We start from the raw sequence: 22,494 nt of genomic DNA on the forward strand, positions 1-22,494 counted from the left end.
CTGAATTCATCCTGGTTGTCTGGTGGGCCAACCAGGTTTATCTAAAAAAATGGAGAGATTGTGGCTGAATTGCTCTTGTGCATTTGTTAACTTCAGTATGGAGATTTTTAGTAGGGCTGGAAGAGTACGGAATGGCAGGTGAAGTGCTGAACTTTGACATCAAAGAAACTGACGTTTGAAACCTAGTTGTGACTTGACCAAGTGACCTGACCTCTCAAAGCCTCAATTACCTTATCTCTAAAGTGGAGATGATAGTATCTACCTCAAAAGGATATTGTGCACAATGAGATAAGGTACATAAAACTAAGCACTGTGTAGTTACATAATTGTAGTCCAGTGAATTGTTTTAAAAAAAGAAAAAAACACCCAAGAAAACTATGCATGCACTCATAAAGTCTTAAGTCCGTTAAAAGTTAGGCTACTATGAGTATCAGCAAGAACATTTGAACTTGGCAGTTAGAGCCAATAACAAGAGTTAATTCTGGGTCATGATCATTCATGAAACAGCTTCAGTGAGAGGAATCAGAGGATTAAATACGCCTGTTGGTGACTGAGCCAGCCTTATATCCTTATAGAATACAAAAGAATACTTTCTAATTAAGTAAAAATAACTATTGTTGACAGATCAAACTACTTCTCTATGTTCTATGTTCCCTGTTTTACATACTCCAAAACTTTGTCTAATTAAGATTTTGTAAACCCTACTCATTACTACTTATCCCATTAGCCACATTGAGTTGATTATAATCCTGAATGAGTATTGCCATCCTCAGGGGTATTTAAATCCTCCTGTGAGTGGAGAGCCTTACTCCTTCGTAAATTTTGATCACTCAAGCTGTTTGAAAATGGTCTCTGATCTGATTGCAGGGTAGTCCTCATAGACCTATCAATCTGTCTTGTCACTTAACCGCCTGAAGGTACTCGCTTTCCTTCCGTTAACAGGGGTGGGGTCTTGATGTACTGTCAGCATGAGGAATAGGCAGGCCTTGGCCCCAACTCTTCTGCTGACCATTGTATTAGTCTGTTCATCTACACAGGAAAATGTATTAAGATTATAAACAGGGACTTCCTTGATGTCTCAGTCATTAAGAATCTGTCTGCCAATGCAGGGGACACAGGTTCGAGCCCTGGTCAGGGCGCGGAGCAGCTAAGCCTGTGCACCACAACTACTGAGCCTGTGCTCTAGAGCCTGCTAGCCACAACTACTGAGTCTGTGCTCTAGGGCCCACAAACCACAACTACTGAGCCTGCTCTCTAGAGCCCACAAGCCACAACTACTGAGCCTGTGTGCCATAAGTACTGAGCCTGTGTGCCACAACTACTGAAGCGTGCACACCTAGAGCCCATGCTCCGCAACAAGAGAAGCCACTGCAATTAGAAGCCCGCACACCATAACTAGAGAAAGCCCACGCGCAGCAATGAAGACCCAACGCAGTCAAAAATAAATCAATAAATAAATTTTCTAAAAAAAGATTATAAACAACATGTCATGACCTTCACTTTTTCCCAAATTATTCTAATGCCAAACCAAACTCCTAAGAACTAATATTCTTTTAACTGTTGCTAGGCCCATGTTTTTCATTTTAAAACAAAATATGTTTTATCAGAAAAACAGAGAAACGTTCATTACAACTTTGGTTGGTTTTTGAATCCTTAGAATAATATCTTTGATCTGAATATAGGATTCCAATTTTAACTGCTTTTTTAAAATCTTCACCAGCACCACTTTGAAAATCAGAATAGAAAGAAGTGGGTTTTTCCCCAGTGGAACAGATTTTAACTTTAAATGCATAAAGCAGAAGAGTGTTCTATAGCCCACTTTTGCGGCATGGTCATAAACATAGTCCTGGACCTGTCTGTGTGAGAAGAAATAGATTCTTTAACTTCACTTGCAAAGCATCAGTACTCTGCTTGTAACTACAACATCCAGATCTCTTTTTAAGAAACAAATTTATGTCAGTTTATTGAATCGTTCAATATCCAGCTCCTATCCAAAGCCAGCTAACATGACTGGCATTTGAGAAGAATGACAAAAGGATCTTTCCTACCTTTCATCCCTGTGTTCCCAGTGCTTTACCACCTCTCAGGCTAGAGACTTGAAAGTTATGCACCTAGATCATACCACCCTAATTACCAAAAGAACTGCCATCAGAGAACTATAGTTTAACTTTGTGCCCTAAACTTTTATTCAAGATAATTTTAAAAATCGTCTTTGTACTGTATAAAACCATTATCAAAGGTACAACCTACAGGGCTGTTCATTGTCCTCTTTATAAAAACCCACAGGGAACATTCTTCTCAGAACAATCTTAGGAAAACATCCTTGCTGACTATATAGTATGCTTCCTTTTTTATAGATAATTAAAGGCTTTGTAAGTCATATTATTATTTTTTCTCCTTCTTGACCCTAGGAAGCTCAAAGCAAAATTGTGTGCTTAATTGATTTTTTTTGATATAAATACTTGCCTCCCCATTGACTTTACCTTCTTGGTTACTAGACTCCTGAGCTTTTGTGTTTGTTTAAATGGCTTTATGACTTATTTTATCTGTATCTCATTAGAAACTGCCAGATCTCTTTTGGAAGTGAGGTAGATAGATAATAGATATCAAATATTTATTAAATACTTAAAATGTTTAGAATACTGCTTTCGGAGGAATGGATTCAAAAGAAGGTATTGTTTTACCTTTGCTTCAATTTTTTTTTTAATCTATGGTCAGAAAAATAAGAGAGTATAAGCATATATACCATCTCTTGTGACATATTCTACTACTTACCAGTAGTTTTTTTTAATATAACTGTGGTTGATGAGCCTTACCTTTGTTTACTGGGTTCTGTTTCTAATTCTAAATTTTATTGATTAGGCTTCCCCTGAAAGATCGACAAGAACTCAGCAAAAAGAATTTCAGACTTATATTTTGGATAGTGTGATGGACCATTTGCTTGCAGCTGATGTTTTATTGGGTAATATCATGTTTTATTTTCACTCTGTTAAAAGTACCTATAATCACTTCCCTTCTCTATCTAAAGCCCAAGTATACCACTTTTTTAACTTCATCTTTTTCCTTCTTTTCTGTGCATTTTCCCCTTATTGGTATTTTCCTATAATGAGGAAAAGGCCCATCTAGCTCCTTCCTTTGAACCTGGGATAAAAGATCAACAACAGGGAGTACTTAAGCTGCTTGTCCACGTTCATATGCTCAGAGGTGGCAGGAAGAGGACAAGGAAAGAGAAAAAATGTTTTTAAAACCATATTATGTGAACAGTATATTTTTATGAATTATCTAATACTTTTAAAAATTACTGTGATATACTTACAAATAAGTTACAAATGTAGCACTCTGAATTACCACCCAGGCAACATGCCTGTATAAGAGCACTCAGAAATGCATTACCAGCACCCTCAGAAACTATACCTATTAGTGGAATTATTCAGTTATAGGTATCTATGTTATTCTTTAGAATGGCTTTCAGGATGTAAATTCAAAGCACATTAAAATGTTTTTCCTGTATGTCTCTAGTTACAATAAAACTACAAAACTTGATACATTTACAGTGGAGCTAACATTTATATGTAAAACAATGACAAAATTTAAAGAAGGAAAAGTAATGATTTAGCATATTTGCTACTTGAATTTCTGATAATTATATAAATCATAGAACCTCCATGCTATTACATTATCATTTTTTTTTAACAAAGTAAGTTTGCCAAGAAAATCTTAAGTGTTGTCATAACATGCAACTCGCAAACTGTGGTGTCAAGTCAGACTTTTGTATTTGTTATCACTTGAGAATCTTAAGTAATATCAGTCTTACTACATAAAGACACAAAACGAAGAGTTTTGCATTGTGTAGTGATTTAGAGTTAGGTGGGAATAATAATTACAGTCAGTTAAGGCTCCTAATTTCTAGAAAGGAGGGAGGGGCTTAAAGGGGGCATTCTGTTGGAGGAGGAGCCAGGAGGATTAGTGTTGAGGCAGCATGTACACAGCGAGCACACTGAAGCCACCGGGGCAGCTTGTAGAAGAGAAACAGTGCAGATGGGAATCATGGAAGGGGTGACAGGTACCCCATGGCACCACCACCACTGATGGTACTCTGTGTTTTACAGTTCTTTTGGACCTCTCTTCTGCCTCCATTACTTCATTGTGCTTAAAGTTTTGTTTGATGATTTGTTTTGCCCTTTAGTAGTTAGACAGAATCAATTTACAACTAATAAACTGACTTAATTTTTCTCTCAAAGGGAGGCTATGTGTCACTGACAGTTGACGAACTGTTTGCTTATCACAGACTGTCTTAAGGCAGTAAGAAACTTCACAGTCTCCATCCATAACACTTTTATCCTGCAGAAATTATTTCTTCCAACATTTATCATGACTTCTGGCCATGAACATCATTTTACTTAAAGTAGTACATAAGAGCTAATGGTCTTATTTCTAACGGTAGTAGATGTACTCATCTTGCCTTAGCCTGATTTGTTGGAGGGTCTGGTCTTAGGCTGGTGGACATCAATTTTCTTAAGACATTTTTTTCCTGCTGGAATTTAGGGGAAGATGCATCTCTGCCTATTACCAGTGGAGGGAGCTACCAAGTATTGGTGAACAATGTGTTTTATTTCACACAACGTGTGGTGGACAAGCTTTGGCAAGGCATGTTCAACAAAGAATCCAAACTTCTTATAGATTTTATAATTCAACTAATTGCACAGGTAATCCATTGTCACATTAGTTGTAGAGTACATGTTTTCCTATTGAAAAACTTTGCCTCGGGTGTCAAAATTGTTGGAAATAAGTATAACTAGTAAGATAATGAATGTTGACACTTTAATGTAAAGCTCAGCTTATTAGAAGTGAATAAAACGTAGGTCTGTAACCATTCCCCCCCTTACCCGTGGCCCGGTGCCAGTGTGTCCAGTATGTAAAGCTTCCTCATTCTCTCAGGCTGTGGGCTCCCACTGCCTTCCCCACTGGCATTGCTCTTTGCTAACCACATAGCTGGACAGCTTCCTGTTGGTTTAAAGACCTTAAGTTAATACGATTTGATAGATTTTCATAGTATGATGCATCAGTGTGTCAAGATTTAACAGAGCATGAAGAGTTGATATTAGAGTATTCTCTTCTTGTAATTGAACCTTTACAAAGTTCACTGTAGTCCTTGTTCCTTTGAAGATGTCATATTAGTGTGTGTTTGTGGTACCTTTTCCGGTTTGGCACAAGTGATAAATCTTATTCAACACACGATGTAGAAAGTAGGAAATACTGTTGTCATGTTATTAGACACACACATGTCACCCAAGAATTTTTTAAGAATAAATTTGTATTTAAGCCAAAGAGAAAAGTTCTCATGTGAGATGAAACAACAGTGTCAGAAGTTCTTTACTAACATTTTAGGTAATTTTTTTTTTTTTTTTTTAGTAATTTTGAGTAGCGGTTGATCACCCTTACAAAACTTGTGGGGTAGGAGTCTCTACCCAGATGGCACTTGCCCGTGTTCTGAGGGAGGCTGCTCTGCACACAGATGTATATACACACAGCACTCATCTCATTACATTTATGTGTCTCGTGGGTTCTGAACCTCATAATAGCAAGAGCTTTGTATTTTTTATCTTAGCACCCCAGTACTTAGCATGGTGTCTGATACATAATAAACCTAATAAATGTTCATGTGTGAATGATAAGCAGACTTTTTTTGTCCATTTTATTAAAGTATCTCTCATATCTTTAGTCAAAAAGAAGATCCCAGGGATTGTCACTGGATGCGGTTTATCACTGCCTCAATAGGACCATATTGTACCAGTTCTCCCGGGCACACAAAACTGTCCCGCAGCAAGTAGCTCTCCTTGATTCACTCAGGGTCCTGACTGTAAACAGGAACTTGATCCTGGGCCCTGGGAACCATGACCAAGAATTCATTAGCTGTCTGGCTCACTGCCTCATTAACCTGCATGTTGGAAGGTAACTCTTTTAGGTTCAGTTTGAATTTGTCTTTGATATTTTTCTACCAGAACTCTTTGTTCTACTTTTCTGATTATAACATTTCTTTTTTCTTTAATCTCGGTTTTACTTAAAACTTCATGAGAAGGTAAAAGACAAGGCTTGAATTTCTGCAGTGAAATAATGAGTATATTTTTGCTTTAATTTTCTGTATCTTTAAATTTTTTGTTAATCACATGTCACATATATAATTTTTAAATAAGAGTTTGCTTTTCAAGTAAATTAGATACACACTGTTGGAGGTTAAGAGGGGTAAAAAGATAAGAATGCAATAAATAAATGCAATATATGTTAAATGGGTAAAATTAATATTTTGCCACTGATTGCTTTGCAAGATATTTCTTTGGTGTCTGCTGGGGGCCAGGCATTGGATTAGGGACTGGGATGAAATGTGAATGAGACAGACCCTGTGGCAGGTCTTGGAGCATGCAGTCTAGGAGGGAGGATCCATAACTAAGCAATGTGCTCTGCTACAAGCACGGTGCTTTGGGAACACATAACAGGTGCCCCTAGCCTGGGAGAGACACCTGCTGAGTTACAGCTTGAACCTGGTTGAGGAGGAAGTTAATCCTCCAACGAGAATGGGGAAGAGTGATGTGGGAAGAAAGAGTCATCTATGCGATTGCCCAGAGGGCAAAAAGAATATGGCACATGTAGGAAACTGCAGGTATTTCACTGCTGCTGGAGCAAAGAGTGGTGAGATAAGATATGGGAAAAGGGGGCACAGTCATAGGAGGAGAATGTTCTTAAATGAACTTTTCGTAATTTTTAGGTAAAAATGTTAATAGTGATAAAAAAGTGTCTTAAATAGTAAGATGCTCCTTTTAATGCTGTAATTTAGTTTAATTACATTCAGTCGAGTGGATTTGTGACATCATCGCTTAAAAATGGCATTTTCATGATAAACTATAAGTTCTGTTCTGTGCATCTGCCAAATGTCTGTCTGCCACTTATGGAGCTCTGTGACAGAGCCAGCGTTTACTTGTGTCTGCAGAGTAGTACTTAGTCATCACAGTTTACAGCTGCAGTAATTTCCTTCATATAGTTTAAACTGACTGGAATTTTTCAGCAATGTGGATGGGTTTGGACTGGAAGCAGAAGCCCGCATGACTACATGGCACATTATGATCCCCTCGGACATTGAACCAGATGGTGGTTACAGCCAAGATATTAGTGAAGGTAGTTATCTCAATTTTTTCCCCCTTTTCTCTCCACTCATTTCTAAGATATAACCAAAAAATCCGACTTCAGAAACCGCCAACATTGACAACCAATCTCTCCATAGGGCGTACCTGAACATATACCAATATGCCCGCCAGCATATACCAACGTGCTAGCTGTACATCTCCTTATGCCAGGATGAGTAAACGCCTGATATTGCTCGCCCTCCACATTTTATAGTAACACCAGGAAACTTGGTGATACTTACATTTGCACAAGCAGTAGTGCAAATATGATACTAACTTGGCGCTTACTATTAAGAGAGCTGGCTATTGATAGTATTAGGCCAGTCACAGTAGAGGCAAATATTGCTTGAGACAGATTGTCAGTACTACCATTTTTATTCTTTCTCCCTTTTTTAAATCTAGTTTTCCCACTGATTTTGTAATTATCGTGCATATGAGAGTCTTTGGGTGGATTGATTTCTAATTTCCAACGTTGTTCAGTTGAAAAGATTAGATAATTACAGAAGTGTTTGTCTCTCCAGCAATATTTAGTGTGGTAGTTTTGCATATGATTTTATCCTTTGTAGGTCCAGCACTCATTCTTTCATTCATTTAAGCATTAATTTGTTCTCTGTTCTTTCACTAAAATTTCTTGAACCCCAGACACTAAGGACACAGTGATTGTTTTCACCCCCCAAGGAACTAACAGTCTAGAACACTGGTTCTCAAAGTGAGGTGCTCAGACTAGTAACATTGACATCATTTGGGAACTAGTTAGAAAAGCAGATTCTCTGGCTCCATTCAGATCTACTGAGTACTCAGTACTCAGATACTCTGGGGGATGAAGACCAGCAATCTGTTTGAACAACCTCCCAGGTGATTCTGATGCTTGCTAAAGATGGACTGGCCTAGAGCAGGAGTCGGACAAATTAGCAAGGAGTCCAAAGCAAGATGGAATTTAATAGTAAAAGCTCTAAAAATATTTGTTTACTATTTCTTTCCTTTTGCAAAATCATCAAGAACAATTAACTTACTTGTGAATATACCTTAAATATTTAGATCTAAAATTTACTTTTAAGTGGAGAATAAGTTCTTCTCTTTTATAGAAGAAGCTAGACAATGAAATATATATGTAATTTCCAGTTTTATAAATAAATATGTAGTCTTTTTGCTTGATAAAAAGTTTTTTTTTTTAAGTTTTCCAAGTAGCCAATCGCATTTTTGGTTATCTGAATAATCCTTTTTTTGTTGTTTTGGGTTTTTTTGTTTTGTTTGTTTGTTTTTGCGGTACGCGGGCCTCTCACGTTGCGAAGCACAGGCTCCGGACGCGCAGGCTCAGCAGCCATGGCTCACGGGCCCAGCCGCTCCGCGGCATGTGGGATCTTCCCAGACCGGGGCACGAACCCATGTCCCCTGCATCGGCAGGCGGACTCTCAACCACTGCACCACCAGGGAAGCCCTGAATAATCCTTTTTTACTGAACTGGCTATGATATGAAGCATTTTTTGGACAATTAAGTACTATACATCTAAGTTGAAATTCTTCGATAAAAAAAAAAATACTAACTACCTTTATATTCTTTTTGATCAGTTGCTGTTTTTTATTTCCTAGGGCGTCAGCTTCTCATAAAAGCTGTCAACAGAGTTTGGACTGAATTGATTCATAGTAAGAAACAGACCTTGGAGGAGCTTTTCAAAGTCACTCTACCAGTGAATGAAAGAGGCCATGTGGACATAGCTATAGCAAAGCCGCTCATTGAAGAAGCCGGTTTGAAATGTTGGCAGAATCATCTAGGTAAGACAGTTTACAGATATCATGTGACAAAGGGACTTACAACTATCATATATGGGTGCACTTTGGATATGAAATTAAAACTTTCCCCAAAAGATATTATGATGACAGTAGAAATGAAAATCAATACAGTATAGCCCATTCTAGAATGATTATGCTGAGATTAGGCTTTTCTTCTTAGATTTTTCTTTTAATTTTATTTTGTTTTTGTTTGGTTTTTTTTTTGCGGTACGCGGGCCTCTCACCATTGTGGCCTCTCCTGTTGCGGAGCACAGGCTCCGGACGTGCAGGCTCAGTGGCCATGGCTCACGGGCCCAGCCACTCCGCAGCATGTGGGATCTTCCCGGACCGGGGCACGAACCCGTGTCCCCTGCATCGGCAGGCGGACTCTCAACCACTGCGCCACCAGGGAAGCCAGTGTATCACTTTCTTAAAATTCTAAATTCCAAAGTATACACAACACCAAAGATTTTAGGTAGGGGACTGTGAATTGTTATTAACATAGAAACTGCTTACAGTTAAAATAAATTTGCATATTACTGCAGAGCTATGAGGTTTCAAGCAAATGTGAGTTCAACTAGTACAATAATTGTCAAGCAGCTATCCTTATACAAGATAAGTAGATATAATATCTGAGAGTGTCTGCATCTGTAACATAAGCTGCTTTTGATAACTACAGAATTGTGGTTTGTAACCATTATGCAAAAGTATTAAAAGTAAGGCTAATAAATACATGGAGAAACTGTAAAATACTCTAATTTTAATTTTGTAGCCCATGAAAAGAAATGCATAAGTCGAGGAGAAGCTTTAGTGCCCACCACACAATCCAAATTGTCCCGTGTCAGCAGTGGCTTTGGTCTTTCCAAGTTAACGGGATCGAGAAGGAATCGAAAGGAAAGTGGGCTTCATAAACACAGTCTTTCCACCCAGGTACATTGTTTAGTTTTATTAATGATATGATTAGAAATTTGTAATTCAAGGTTTAGTTGTAGTGTTTTATATAATACACTTAATACATGCAAGCATATGATTTGAAATGGAACTTTTCTGCATTTTTGCTTTAGACAGAAGAGAGAAATAACTCAGGTTGTGGAGCCTTCTCCCATTTTATTATGATAAAATTGCACTATGAGTGTTGTGTATTTACATCCATTGCATAACTGGACATAAGATGAGATTCAGATATTGATATATGATAGACTATGGATAATTTTTTCTCAGCTCTTCCAAACCTTCAATTTTATTAATAGTTATATAAATTTTAAAGCAACAGCAGACAAAATAGCTTTTTATTTTTTATAATTTTGTTGTACATGCCTGAGATTTTTTTTTTTTTTTAACTCATCTACCTCCAGCATTAATTTCTTCCTCATCATACTGTCTTTGCCATCGCAGAATATTAGTGGCAGCTGTGAAAAGGGCCTGGGAGAAACCATGTGTATGAGTCATTCCATGTGTCAGGTTGGGTTCCCCAGGAAGCACACTCTGAGAGGGGGTTTAGTGTGCAGGATGTTTATTAGGGGTGCCTTTGATATTTGTGGATGGGAGAAGAAGGAAGCAGGATTGGTCACAGGGAAATGTCAGGCTACAATGCAGGTCTGGCGACAGACCCAGCTGTGACCCAGGTGGAGCTTTGGTACCAAAATGACCTGTCAGAGTTGACCTTTACTGAGCTGAAATGGCTGAGCCTGCTTGCCTCCAAATCAGCCAGTGATTGTGGGGTGCCCACAGCTCTCTGCAGCTGAGGTGATCCCTGAAATACTGACAGCGCTCCCAGAAGTTGTGGCAGTGAGCCCTTCCTTGAAAGGGGCACTGGGGGATGGGGGGTATATGGATCTGTGTCCATCACATAAGCCTCTATCAGATTCATTATATAATTAATCTTTCAGAGTTTTCTGTGGGGTTTTTTGGGTGTTGTTGTGATGCCTTTAATAGAATTTTAACTAACTTGGGGGCATTATTTCAAGGCTAGTTAACATTTTTTTCCAGAAAATCATGAAATATTAAGACTTTTTCCACTCATTGTTAGGAGATTTCTCAGTGGATGTTTACACACATCGCGGTTGTTCGTGACTTAGTAGACACACAATATAAGGAATATCAGGAGGTAAGAATCATAATCATAATAATGGTTTGTTTTGCATTCTTTGAGTGAGAAAACATTGTTTCCCTTGATATCTTCCTCCTGCTTTTAAGAATAAGTTGCTGAACTGAATTTATCATGAGATAATGTTTTTTGTTTTTTTTGCGGTACGCCTGCCTCTCATGTTGTGGCCTCTCCCGTTGCGGAGCACAGGCTCCGGACGCGCAGGCTCAACGGCCATGGCTCACGGGCGTAGCCACTCCGCAGCATGTGGGATCTTCCCGGACCGGGGCACGAACCCGTGTCCCCTGCATCGGCAGGCGGACTCTCAACCACTGCGCCACAGGGAAGCCCAGATAATGTTTTTGATTATCCCTGCCAGCAGCTACTTTGGCCATTGGTTTTAACATAGAAAGACTGGAACTTCCTACAGGCAAACTGCATTAAAAAGTGACAGACTGGAGATCAGCACAGCTGAATCCTAATGATATTCACTACCAACATATTGCATGTGTCTCTTCTTAATAAAAATTAAAATATTGGAAAGATCCCTTTCTTTCATACTTAACAAGGAGACCATGAAAATGTGCATCAAAATCTCTGAGAAGTCTCGTAAAATTTTTAAAAATTAAAAGATAAAGTTATTTTTTATTACAAGTGCTTGGTGATTTTGTCAGTAAGAAATATTTTCAGTGGAATCCTCTTGATGAATTCATAGTTACTCAACAACTTATTCGAAATATTTTATTTCCATGGCAGCTGAGTTATATCTTATTAAAGATTTCTGAATGATAAGCTGCTAATATTTTATGGGCATGATACTAGATACTTAGTTGTTACAGGGGATTTCCTCCTGCCAGGAACACATAAGTACTATGATGGTATCATTATAATATCAAGATTACTCCTTCAGTAATCATTAGTGTTAGTTGTACAGTATAAAGGGATCTTTATTCTTAAATTGTATACTTATATTCCATGAATTATTAGATAAGCATCTAATCATTAGGTGCTTAGTTTTAAGCATCTACTGTTGAAATGTTACACATTTTGACATTTGACAAATAGAAAGAAGTTATTCCAAGTCATAAATTTCCATTTAAGTAAGGTGGTTTGGATCTATACCAGGGCCAAGTAACAGTGGTTTTCCTTTAATTTTTATATGAATGTTAAGTTCCCTATCAGAGATGCATGTGTATATTCTTTACCTTAAAATTATTGGAAATGTTACGGTGATTACCAGGAATCTAGTGTGTTGGCAATATTTCTTTATGTGGCTTTCTAGATTTTCTTTTATTCATGTTCTAGTAACTGTTTTACAATTGGGGGTGGGGAAGGGGTTTCATCCTTAAATTACTGTCTTTATTAACTCACACTGGACAAACCATTTCCATGTATTTTCATAAGTAATATTACCATCGTCCCTGTCCCTGAGCTATAAGTTCCTTCAGCACTCTGGTCAGGTGTACTGCACACGCTACCCTATAGGGATCTTCCATGTATTGTATATTTGGTGCTAAAATAATCGGGCCATCACTAAAACCCCACCTTCTCACAAGATCGGCAGCTTACTTTAACCATAAATAAATGTAACTTTACTTTTATAATATTGCCTGAAATTACCTGGATTGGTTTTTGTTTCCAAAGAATAACTTGGTTTCAAGGTACTTGTAGACTGTTCATTGTTGCTCGTGCTTTTGCTTGAAAACCAACCTGGACTCCCTCTTGTTAGCGTCAGCAAAATGCCCTGAAGTACGTGACGGAGGAGTGGTGCCAAATCGAGTACGAGCTGCTGCGGGAGCGGGGGCTCTGGGGCCCCCCTATCGGTTCCCATCTCGACAAATGGATGTTGGAGATGACGGAAGGGCCCTGCAGAATGAGGAAGAAAATGGTGCGGAATGATATGTTTTACACCCATTACCCTTACGTGCCGGAAACGGAACAAGAGACAAATGTGGCGGTGAGTGCGCAGAATTCAGCGTTTGTAGTGACGCTTCCATGTCTTTCTTCTTTTTTGTAAGCGTTTTCCCTTATTTGGTCAATTACGAAAAACACCTAATTTAGAAGATTTGATGAACTATAATAAGTTGATAATGCCAGGGTGCTGGTGGTGGAATGAAAAGGTGCAGCAGGGAGCCTTCACAGTGAAGTGGTTTGGATCTTAGACCCTGGAGCCAGCTGCCAGGTTTGAAACCTGCCTCTGCCCCTTCACTAGCTGGTGACCTTGTACCGGCCACGTTAACCTCTTCAGCTTCTGCTTTCTTTATGCCTAAAATGGAGAAAGTAACAGTTCCATCTTAGAAGCTATTGGGAGGATTAAATTAATTAAAATTAATAAAGTACTTAGAATAGTGTCTGGCACAGAATAAGCACTATATAAGTGAGTATTAATAAAATAAACATTGCCACTAAGCAATATTCTTTGAAGAAATACAGAGTTAAAGAATAATGATAGCCTGAGTGTATAGATCTTCCCATTTATATTGAGAAGCTTCATCACTGGCTCCACGGGTATAAAACGAACAACATTTGCCCCTCAAGTTCCTTTTTATTCAGACAGGTTGCCCTTCCTAAAGCCTTCATTCAGATTTTTGCACTGACCATAAAAATTTTGTCTAAAATAATCATGGTCTAGGAATCATGTTTTTGCATTCGGGAAAATACAGTCTTCCCCAATAAAGTCACCGCAAATTTGGAAGAGAAACCTTCATGGTTTAAGTACTTTCACATACTTGACTTTAATATGATTCTCTCAACAATTGAAGAAACTAAGATTTATAAAGAAGACTTGACACGTGTCTTCTAGTAAGTAGTTCAGATCATATAACATGAGACAACTTGCATTGTTCCAGTGTCTCTTTTTTCCCCCAACCAAAACCCTGGCTCCATTTATCTTGTGCTAATTGACTATACATTTGTCCTGATGCTACTTAGAATATAGGCCATAGACCTGCTAATATATAGTTATTTAAGTTTTTTTTTTTTAAGATAGCTCCCTAAAGTTTACTTTTCTCAAAACTATTCCGTTCTGTCAAGAATGCCGTACTTGGGGGACTTCCCTGGTTAAGACTTCGCTTTCCAATGCAGGGGGCGTGGGTTGGCTCCCTGGTCAAAGAGCTAAGATCACACATGCCTTGTGGCCAAAAACCCAAAACATATCGGGACTTCCCTGATGGCACAGTGGTTAAGAATCTGCCTGCCAATGCAGGGAACATGTGTTCGATCCTTGGTCCGGAAAGATCCCACATGCCGCAGAGCAGCTAAGCCCGTGTGCCACAACTACTGAGCCTGGGCTCTAGAGCTCGTGAGCCACAACTACTGAAGCCTGTGTGCCTAGAGCCCGTGCTCCTCAGCAAGAGAAGCCACCGCAATGAGAAGCCCACGCACCACAGCGAAGAGTAGTCCCCGCTCGCCACAACTAGAGAAAGCCCGTGTGCAGCAACAAAGACCCAATGCAACCAAAAATAAATAAATAAAAAATAAATTTTTAAAAAAACATAAAACAGAAGAACAAATTCAATAAAGACTTTTTAAAAATAATAAAAATAAAATAAAAAAAGAATGCCATACTTGATAAATTTTAATTTAAAGCACTGTAATTTCTAATACTAGCACACTATGTAGAAAAAAAAATCCACCCATATTTTTGCAGCCTTTTAATAGCACCTACATTTGTCAGATCAGACTAGCAATATAATCTCTATTCTGCATCCATTTTCCCCAAATAAATAATTGAATACGAGTTTAAGCCTGTAGCAATTTGATAAAATATTTCTTACTGAGTCAACGCTCATTCAAATTGAATCCATTCAGGGATAGGAAAATAGAAGATGTGCTCTCCTAAATATGTGACCATTCACTATCTCTATATAACTGAGGCATATACTTTTTGAGTTACATAACCATAGTATTTTTTTTTATTGTGTCTACACCTTTCCTTCTTTATAACAGTGTCATTTGTTTTACAAAAGTATATTTGAAGTTCTGTATCAGATAAAAACAAAATAACCTATTCAGAGTCCACACTTACAACTTTCATATCGTTAGCATTTTACCTAAGCCAAGGAGTTCACCAGTCTGTGAAATCTAAACAGACAGTCTCAGAAATAAGTATGAACCATACGGAACTTTTTTTTTTTTTTAAACCAGATGGGTTACATATTGGGAAATACAAGGCAGTCAAGAAATATTAGAGATACGTTTACAAAAAAGGAAAAAGCAGGTGGGAAGGGGAGATGATTACAGATTGTAGAATTCATGCTGCTGCTTAAGTTCATGCACAAGTCAAGGTTAATCTGCTATGATGAAGTTTTCTGAATGAATAATGATTTTGGTGTTGCTCGTTCAAAATCTTTTGTAAATTTGAAACCCCATTAAATGTCCACTTTTTTTCTTATGGAATATGCAGTCTGGCAATATCAACAGCAAAGAAAATTCCAAAAAGTAGAGCAGCTGCTATCCCACTAACTTCTGTTGTGAAATCAAAAAAGGAGAGCAGATATTTAACGAAGCACAGTGAGCTTGATAGTCTACAGAGCAGTCACTTGCAGTTTCCTGTATGTCTCATGACAGCCCTCTGAAGTATAATTATATTATTATCCCAATTTCACAGACGATAAATAGAAGCCTAGAAAATTAAGGAACACCTTCTAGGTCATGCTAAGCACTGGAGCAAGATATAATGACTATAGATTGACAGTTCCTCAGAAGTTCCTCACTCTTGAAAAAGGATTCCAATCTTTGGTGGTTTTGAGAAGTTGTCAGTGGACAGTGAATTTCTTCCAGACAGAACCACATATGGGGTTGGCCAAAAAGCTCGTGTGGGTTTTTCCGTAATGTCTTATGGAAAAACCTACACGAACTTTTTGGCCAACCCAATACTACGTTTTGTCTCTCTAATGCTAAAGAATATCTAGAACTTAATAAATGTTGAGTGAATGGACTTACCAGCACTCTTTCTTCCTAAGTTAGAGTTTATCCATTGCTTCCCATTCAGCATGCTTATAGAATTTTCCTAATTATTTTTCCACTAAAAAGGGCTAGAGTCAAATTTTATGGGGTGTGAAGTTTATATAACTTGGGGAGGCACTATAAGAAAAAGAGTACAAAATTGTGAATACAAACTTACTAGGGCCCCACTTCCAGGACTTTGAAAGGAGCCCATGGGAAGTGACGGCTGTTGAAGTATATGCTTCATTAATTTCACCATAAATCCTCCTGTGGTCTGAGCTGTATTAAATATTGCCTCCCAGAGTTAGAGATCAGTCACGTCTTCCCTTTCAGCTCCCATAAACGTGTTGCCCTCCTTGCACCCATGTTTATAAAATATATAGGCAGTACTTTTTGCGATGTTACAGGTTTTTCAGGTATAACAGGTACAAACTGAAAATTGCTTTTAAGGCCTCTTGATAGGTAAAACAGGCTTTGCCAGGAGTAAGGACAAATGATTTGATCTTTGCCTTATTTATGAAGAACAATTATTGTTTTAAGTAACATTTAAATCTTTAGACCTCTTAATTGAACTAAGAAATACAGTGATGATTTAAAAGTTATTTCTTGTTTTAAAATCTTTGATGTGTTAGAATCAAGTGATTATTTCTTTAATTATTAAAGTTTTATTTCTTAAACCTGGATAATGCTACATACTGAATTAAAAAATAGCTTACCCTTTATTATAAGTTTTGAATTTTATTTTTAAATTAGGTGTTTATTTATAGAATGTAGAACATATGTGAGTGTTTCATTTGCCACCGACTTAAAAGCCTTGAAAGTTTATCAACTAAAATTGTTTTAATGAGAACAACAATATTTTTTTTGTCCTGAGAAAAGTTATGTACATGTGGAAAATTCTCTTATCTCACAAAAAAATAATTTATCCCCTTTGCACAGGGACTTTCCTTAGGGGACCATTTTCAAAACTAAAATAGCTATACTGAATTGCACTGTAATTCTGTATTTTAAGTGGTAGTATTAGTTATAAATATTAAGATGTGAGCCTGGGATAATGATGAAAATACAAAATATGGTTGTTTTTAAGCAGTTGTCTAATTACTCTGAATCCTAAGGAATGAGACTAAAATTCCATATCTTGCCATTTAAGAAGTTATATTTAAGTACTAAAACCAGGTTTTAATTCTGTAATCCCCTTATTTTCACAGAATAATAATCTCAAACAAATTGACTATTCTTTGCAAATATCATTGGGGCAAAGACCTCACCGTTTCCTGTTAATGTTGGGTTGGACTGCTTGGGGCAGAAGGGTAAATGACTTACCTGAAGTTCCTTTTCTAATTAAGGGAGTCTCATGTGGGTGCCTCCACATATATTTTTATATAATATATAGATATCACAGGACTCATAGGAACTAAGCAACTCATTCAAGAAATTCCATTGCCAGCAATATAGAAAAATTGGAAGTAAAGGGAGTATAAAATTATTTTCTACAAATTCTGACTTTGAAAAATTTAGGTTTCTATATAAACATAATTATAATAATAATTCAGTTATAAAAGTTTAAAGAGCGCTATGATAATACTAAAATTATTAGTATAACATATATCTTCGCTAATGAATGTTGTACCTTTTAGTAAAATAAGATCCTTAGTCAGTAAGTGGTTCAGTGAGCAAATATGTATTAAACTAGCACTGTGCCCTATGCTGCAGGGAAAATACAATTGTGTACATGTCAGACCCTGCCCACATTCTGGTTGGGGATATATAGTGGACATCAGAATTGGGTTTGACAATAGTAATTGGTCATTTTGCTATATTGGTTTATCACATATCTATCCAGTGATCCACCTTGTTTTTTTATTAATTTCAAAATAAGTTGCAGAGTCAGTACCCTTCACCCCTAAATACTTCCCCATGCACATCAATAGAGTTCAGCATTTGTTCATAATTCTTTTTTATTGACATAAATTTTACATATATTGAAATATATAAATCCTAAGTGTACTGTTCAGTGAGTTTTAACAAATGTGTAGTAATACTCATGTAACCCAAATCTTTACCAAGATTGAGAACATAGATGTATATTTTCAAGATTATCCTTCAACATAAGGTATGCTTTTAAAAGTTTGCTTTTCAGGAGAGAGGTTTATTAAAACCATATTAAGTATTTGAAAGTATGCCCAGTAGTTCAATGTTTGTTTTGCCAAGGGAAGCAAACATCTGTAAAAGCATTTTGCTTGCTCATATTTACTCTAGGGAAAGGTACTAGAAGTCATCTCCAGGTACAAACTGTGAAAAGGAAGATAAATTGGAATGATTCTTGGATGTGTTACTGTCTGTAGCTGTCTGTGTGTTTACATGCACAAGTCACACACTCCAGCTCAACAGATACTGCCTTCTTGTTAGTCGAGATTTTATTGAGAATAAAATATAGAGTAACTACCTAATTCTTTAGAAAGTAATTTTTACAAAAACTTTTGGTTTGGAGGCTGATGATCCAGGCTCCCTTCTGCTTTCAGCCTTTCTGAGGTTATAGCTGTGAAGGTAGCAAAGGAAATAGGTCCTAATAGGTCCTTGGGCTTTTAGGGGAAGGTGTTTTTTCACTAACAAGCACTTAGTGATTTCTGTGGTATGGGTTATTGCAGATAATAGTTTAAACCAGTTGCTTCTGTTACAAAACAGATCTAGGGATAAACACAGTAAAAGGTAGGTGGAAGGTGATAGCTAGCACTAGGTTCTATTATCTGGTTTTCTGGTTTTTTCCTTTGAAGCCATATAAAGAGTTGCCTGTAAATCATCCATGACACTGGCAGCCTGTGGTGAAGTTTTGTCTCTGTGATTTTTAAGTTTGTCCTGTTCAGTAGCCTTGAGAATTTTAGTGTAGTTTCTTTTACTTTAAAACTACTTTGGATAAGTGAGAAAATAATCACAAGATGCTAAGTGATTATTTCAAGCAGCTTAGGATATCATATTAATTTTGTGTGAGTGTATCTTCCATATTCCATACAGTCCTCAAGAATATTTTATTTTTGTGTTGTTCTTTGTTATTTTTTTCTGATGTGTCTATACTTAATACCCTGTTTTCAGTCTGAGATCCCAAGTAAACAGCCTGAGACACCCGATGATATCATTCCTCAAAAGGTAAAACACAAAATACCATAAAAGAATGCAAAATACTTGCAGTTTTGTTTTTTTTTCCTTTGTGTTATTTTGTTTTGTTTTATTTGGTTTTATTTTAGTGCATGGTAGACTAGACTAACCTAAAGGGTTGACTTTCAACTTGTTGTTTCTATAAGTTCCTTAGAGTTGAAAAGTGAATTTCATTCATGCTGAGAGGTGTCCTTGTCTCTCTTGCTTTGTTCTGATTAGCTTTGTAGGGTCTGTATGTTGCTCACTAACAGGCTGAGTATTCACTGCTCTCACCGTGAAATGTGTACTGCTTCACACTTAAACTAACAAGTCCCAAGGCATGTTAGTAATGGGCAGCCTGACACTACCAACTTTTTTTTTCAATTACTCATTTAATTCTTCTAGATATTAAACAGTATATATTTTGAGAATGCAAGTGTATTCTCTTTTAAAATTACTTTTTCAATCAGAAGGAACTAAATGGAAACTAAGCATATATGACCACTTTTTAAAATACAATTTTAATTTATTTTAATTAATTTAAATTTATATAATTGTTTTCTTTTTCCAGAAGGATTCAGTACATAATAAAGTAAAAAAAAAAAAAAATGCAGTTCAGAAATGTCACAGAAATATACCTCAAAATATTTAAGGGAAAATGCTTATAGTTCCAAGTTTAAGTCAGGTATGAAGTCAGTAACCAAGATGTTGTCCCACATCTGTTAATTCATTGTCTTGCCCATCACTAACTATGCTTTCATCTTTTTAAAAATGAACAGTTATGAGTTGAGGATAATTGTTAGATCTCATGTAGAGAATTGTTATAGTACAAAATTTACTACCCTGCTTTCATTTCAAAAATATTGCAGTATTATTAGTTGGTTCATCAGATCCTTCCTTCCATAACTGTAATTTTTTTAAATATCATTTCAGTACTTTCCTATGTTATGTATTTCAGTTTCCATTTGCTGCATATCATTCATCAAGGTAGCTTGCAGCTCTCTTCATTCTCTAACTTTATACCTGAAGTTAAAAGAAGGGTAATGGTGGCTTGAGTTAGGCATCTTTTCATCTCAAAATTGGTTCAGTATTTTAGTCTAAATATTCCTGTTGGACACTTGTTTTCTACTTTAGTTGAAAATCATTTTTTTAAAAAGGTCTTGCTTAAAATAAGCATTATTGTAGACAATACATATAACTACCTGAGTCGAAGAGTTAGGCTGATAGAATACTTTCAATTAGACATTCATAGGAAAAGAAAGGTAAGATAATGTTTAGAAAGGGAAGGTCTTTAAGCATGTTTCAAACCCTGTCTTTTTCTTAATTGTTAATTTAAAGTCTGGGTCTCATTATGATCAATGTGTATACATATAAATTTTTCCCTATGGTTTTACATTTTTGTAGGAAATTTTAGACCTTAATTTTTCATTAACTATTGTTTTAAGAAAAAAAAAAACTTTGGGTCAATCGGAGAACCTGTTTTTAGGATAAAAATTATTCTGAAAAGGAAATGCTCTTGTATCATACACCAAAAAGGTAAATCTTTTCTAATGTTTCTACATAATTAATTTCTTCTTCAAAATGGACTTATATGTTCTTGATATACTCATTTAGTTAGTAAGTTTATGGATCACATTCTTTTACACAACAAACAACAGGATGTTTTAGCAAATTAGACATACCAGCTCGGAGTGGCAGGCCAACCAGTGTCATCTGGCCTGAAGTTGGTCGATTCCATATTGGGTCAGGACTCTCTGAAGGTTTGGGCCATTTCCAGAGTTCCAGAAAGACATGGGAATATGGGAACAGGGCAGTTCTGGGTCCCTACCTCCAAATATCTGAAGTAAACACTCACACAGGTAATTCCAACTGAATGGATGGCCCTTTAGGCCTATTTACTTGGGGTGGAAGCAAGGTTTCAGGCTCCTCAGAAACTAGACATCCCCTTGCAACTTGATACTCTCCGACACTGGGCATTCTCTCTACTGTACTGATGCATCAGTAAGGCTGTACTATACTAATATGGAAACATTCGGCTAAAGATGATGTGTTTCTTTTTTCGGGAGGAACAAAACTTCTAATATTGTTTTATATATGTTTTTTTTTAAATCAGTGCAATTTAAAAATAGAGAAACTTAACCCAAAAGACTGTGGATTTACCCTGTATAAATACAGTCTATTAATTCTTGAAGATAAATTATCTGAGTCCTTTCCTTTTGTTGTTTCTTAGAAACCTGCTCGATACAGAAGAGCTGTAAGTTATGACAGTAAAGAATACTACATGCGACTAGCCTCTGGCAACCCAGCCATTGTCCAAGATGCCATCGTAGAGAGTTCAGAAGGTGAAGCTACTCAACAAGAACCAGAGCATGGTGAAGACACTATTGCTAAAGTCAAAGGTCAGCCTTCCTCTCTGATTTTAATTAAAAACCATTTGGGAGCATTCCTTTTACTTGAATCTATATGAAAATATTAGCAACTATAAACAGTAGGGCCAACCTAAAAGTATACGTACATATTTTACTATCATACCCTTCTTAAAGATTGATTTCTATATCAGAACTAAAGAGACTGGCTCTTCTTTATTGCCTACAGATGAATGTAATGTGCCTGTTGGCTTGATAATTTTTTTTCACTGTATCTGGCAGAATTCTCAGTGGTACCTGATATTTAAGTTAAGGCCCTGAGAACTAAATAAATATATATAAAACTAAAACAACCACTAAATGTGTCATTAGTGCATGTTGGATAACAGTAAGAAATAATGGTCTTTCTTCTAATGAGCTAAGACAGATTATTCCAAAGCTATAGTTTATGAGCCTAGAAAGACATGCATATGGTGATGAATTGGACTAAAATGGCCATGGACTTTTTGATTTGTACTTCTGCATATGTGTGCCCTCTGCCCTCTTGGTACAGCTTCTCTGTGATCTGGACCTACCCAGTCTTGAAGATACTGGTCAAACTGTCCTCCTCTGAAGGCTTTTCCAACTCCGCTGTCCTCCAGTAGCACTTTGCTCGTATCTTTTATAACAATTTCAGTGATTTCTTTCACTGATTTATGTTTTCCTAAATTATAAGTTTCTCAGAGGCAGAGATTATTTCTCCTCTTACTCTATAGATTTTGGCACATGCCTGGCACAAAATGGGAATTCAGTCAATATTGAATAAGTAAATCAGTCCAGTGTTTTAATTTTTTAAGCCTCTGATTTATCATAAATTCAAAAGTCTTGGCGTAGTCTATAGATAAAACCCTAGAATATAAATTAAGAACTCTAAATTAAAAATTATTTTCAGATCTCATTGATAAAGAACTAACAGTATATGACCATGTCAACAAAAAATTTATCTGCAGTTGTGATCGGTTTCTCCTATTACATT

General features: G+C 36.8%; 1 protein-coding gene across 8 annotated transcripts in view; it reads left to right on the forward strand.

The window, feature by feature from the left end:
- WDFY3 (WD repeat and FYVE domain containing 3) overlaps positions 1 to 22,494 on the forward strand; it is a 256,297-nt gene that overhangs the window by 188,481 nt on the left and 45,322 nt on the right. For 7 of the 8 annotated variants that reach the window (XM_029234758.1, XM_029234756.1, XM_029234757.1 and 4 more), the window contains 10 exons: positions 2,863 to 2,962; positions 4,546 to 4,706; positions 5,723 to 5,952; positions 7,061 to 7,170; positions 8,769 to 8,951; positions 9,721 to 9,878; positions 10,978 to 11,055; positions 12,764 to 12,991; positions 19,072 to 19,125; positions 21,344 to 21,512. In XM_029234758.1, the coding sequence (XP_029090591.1) occupies positions 2,863 to 2,962; positions 4,546 to 4,706; positions 5,723 to 5,952; positions 7,061 to 7,170; positions 8,769 to 8,951; positions 9,721 to 9,878; positions 10,978 to 11,055; positions 12,764 to 12,991; positions 19,072 to 19,125; positions 21,344 to 21,512 (1,471 nt within the window). The remainder of the gene's footprint in view (positions 1 to 2,862; positions 2,963 to 4,545; positions 4,707 to 5,722; positions 5,953 to 7,060; positions 7,171 to 8,768; positions 8,952 to 9,720; positions 9,879 to 10,977; positions 11,056 to 12,763; positions 12,992 to 19,071; positions 19,126 to 21,343; positions 21,513 to 22,494) is intronic. The other variant, XM_029234754.1, reaches the window with a different exon arrangement.

This window comes from Monodon monoceros, unplaced genomic scaffold (genome assembly GCF_005190385.1).
Source record: "Monodon monoceros isolate NGI ecotype Baffin Bay Population unplaced genomic scaffold, NGI_Narwhal_1 Super_Scaffold_20, whole genome shotgun sequence".
NCBI classification, from domain to species: Eukaryota; Metazoa; Chordata; class Mammalia; order Artiodactyla; family Monodontidae; genus Monodon; species Monodon monoceros.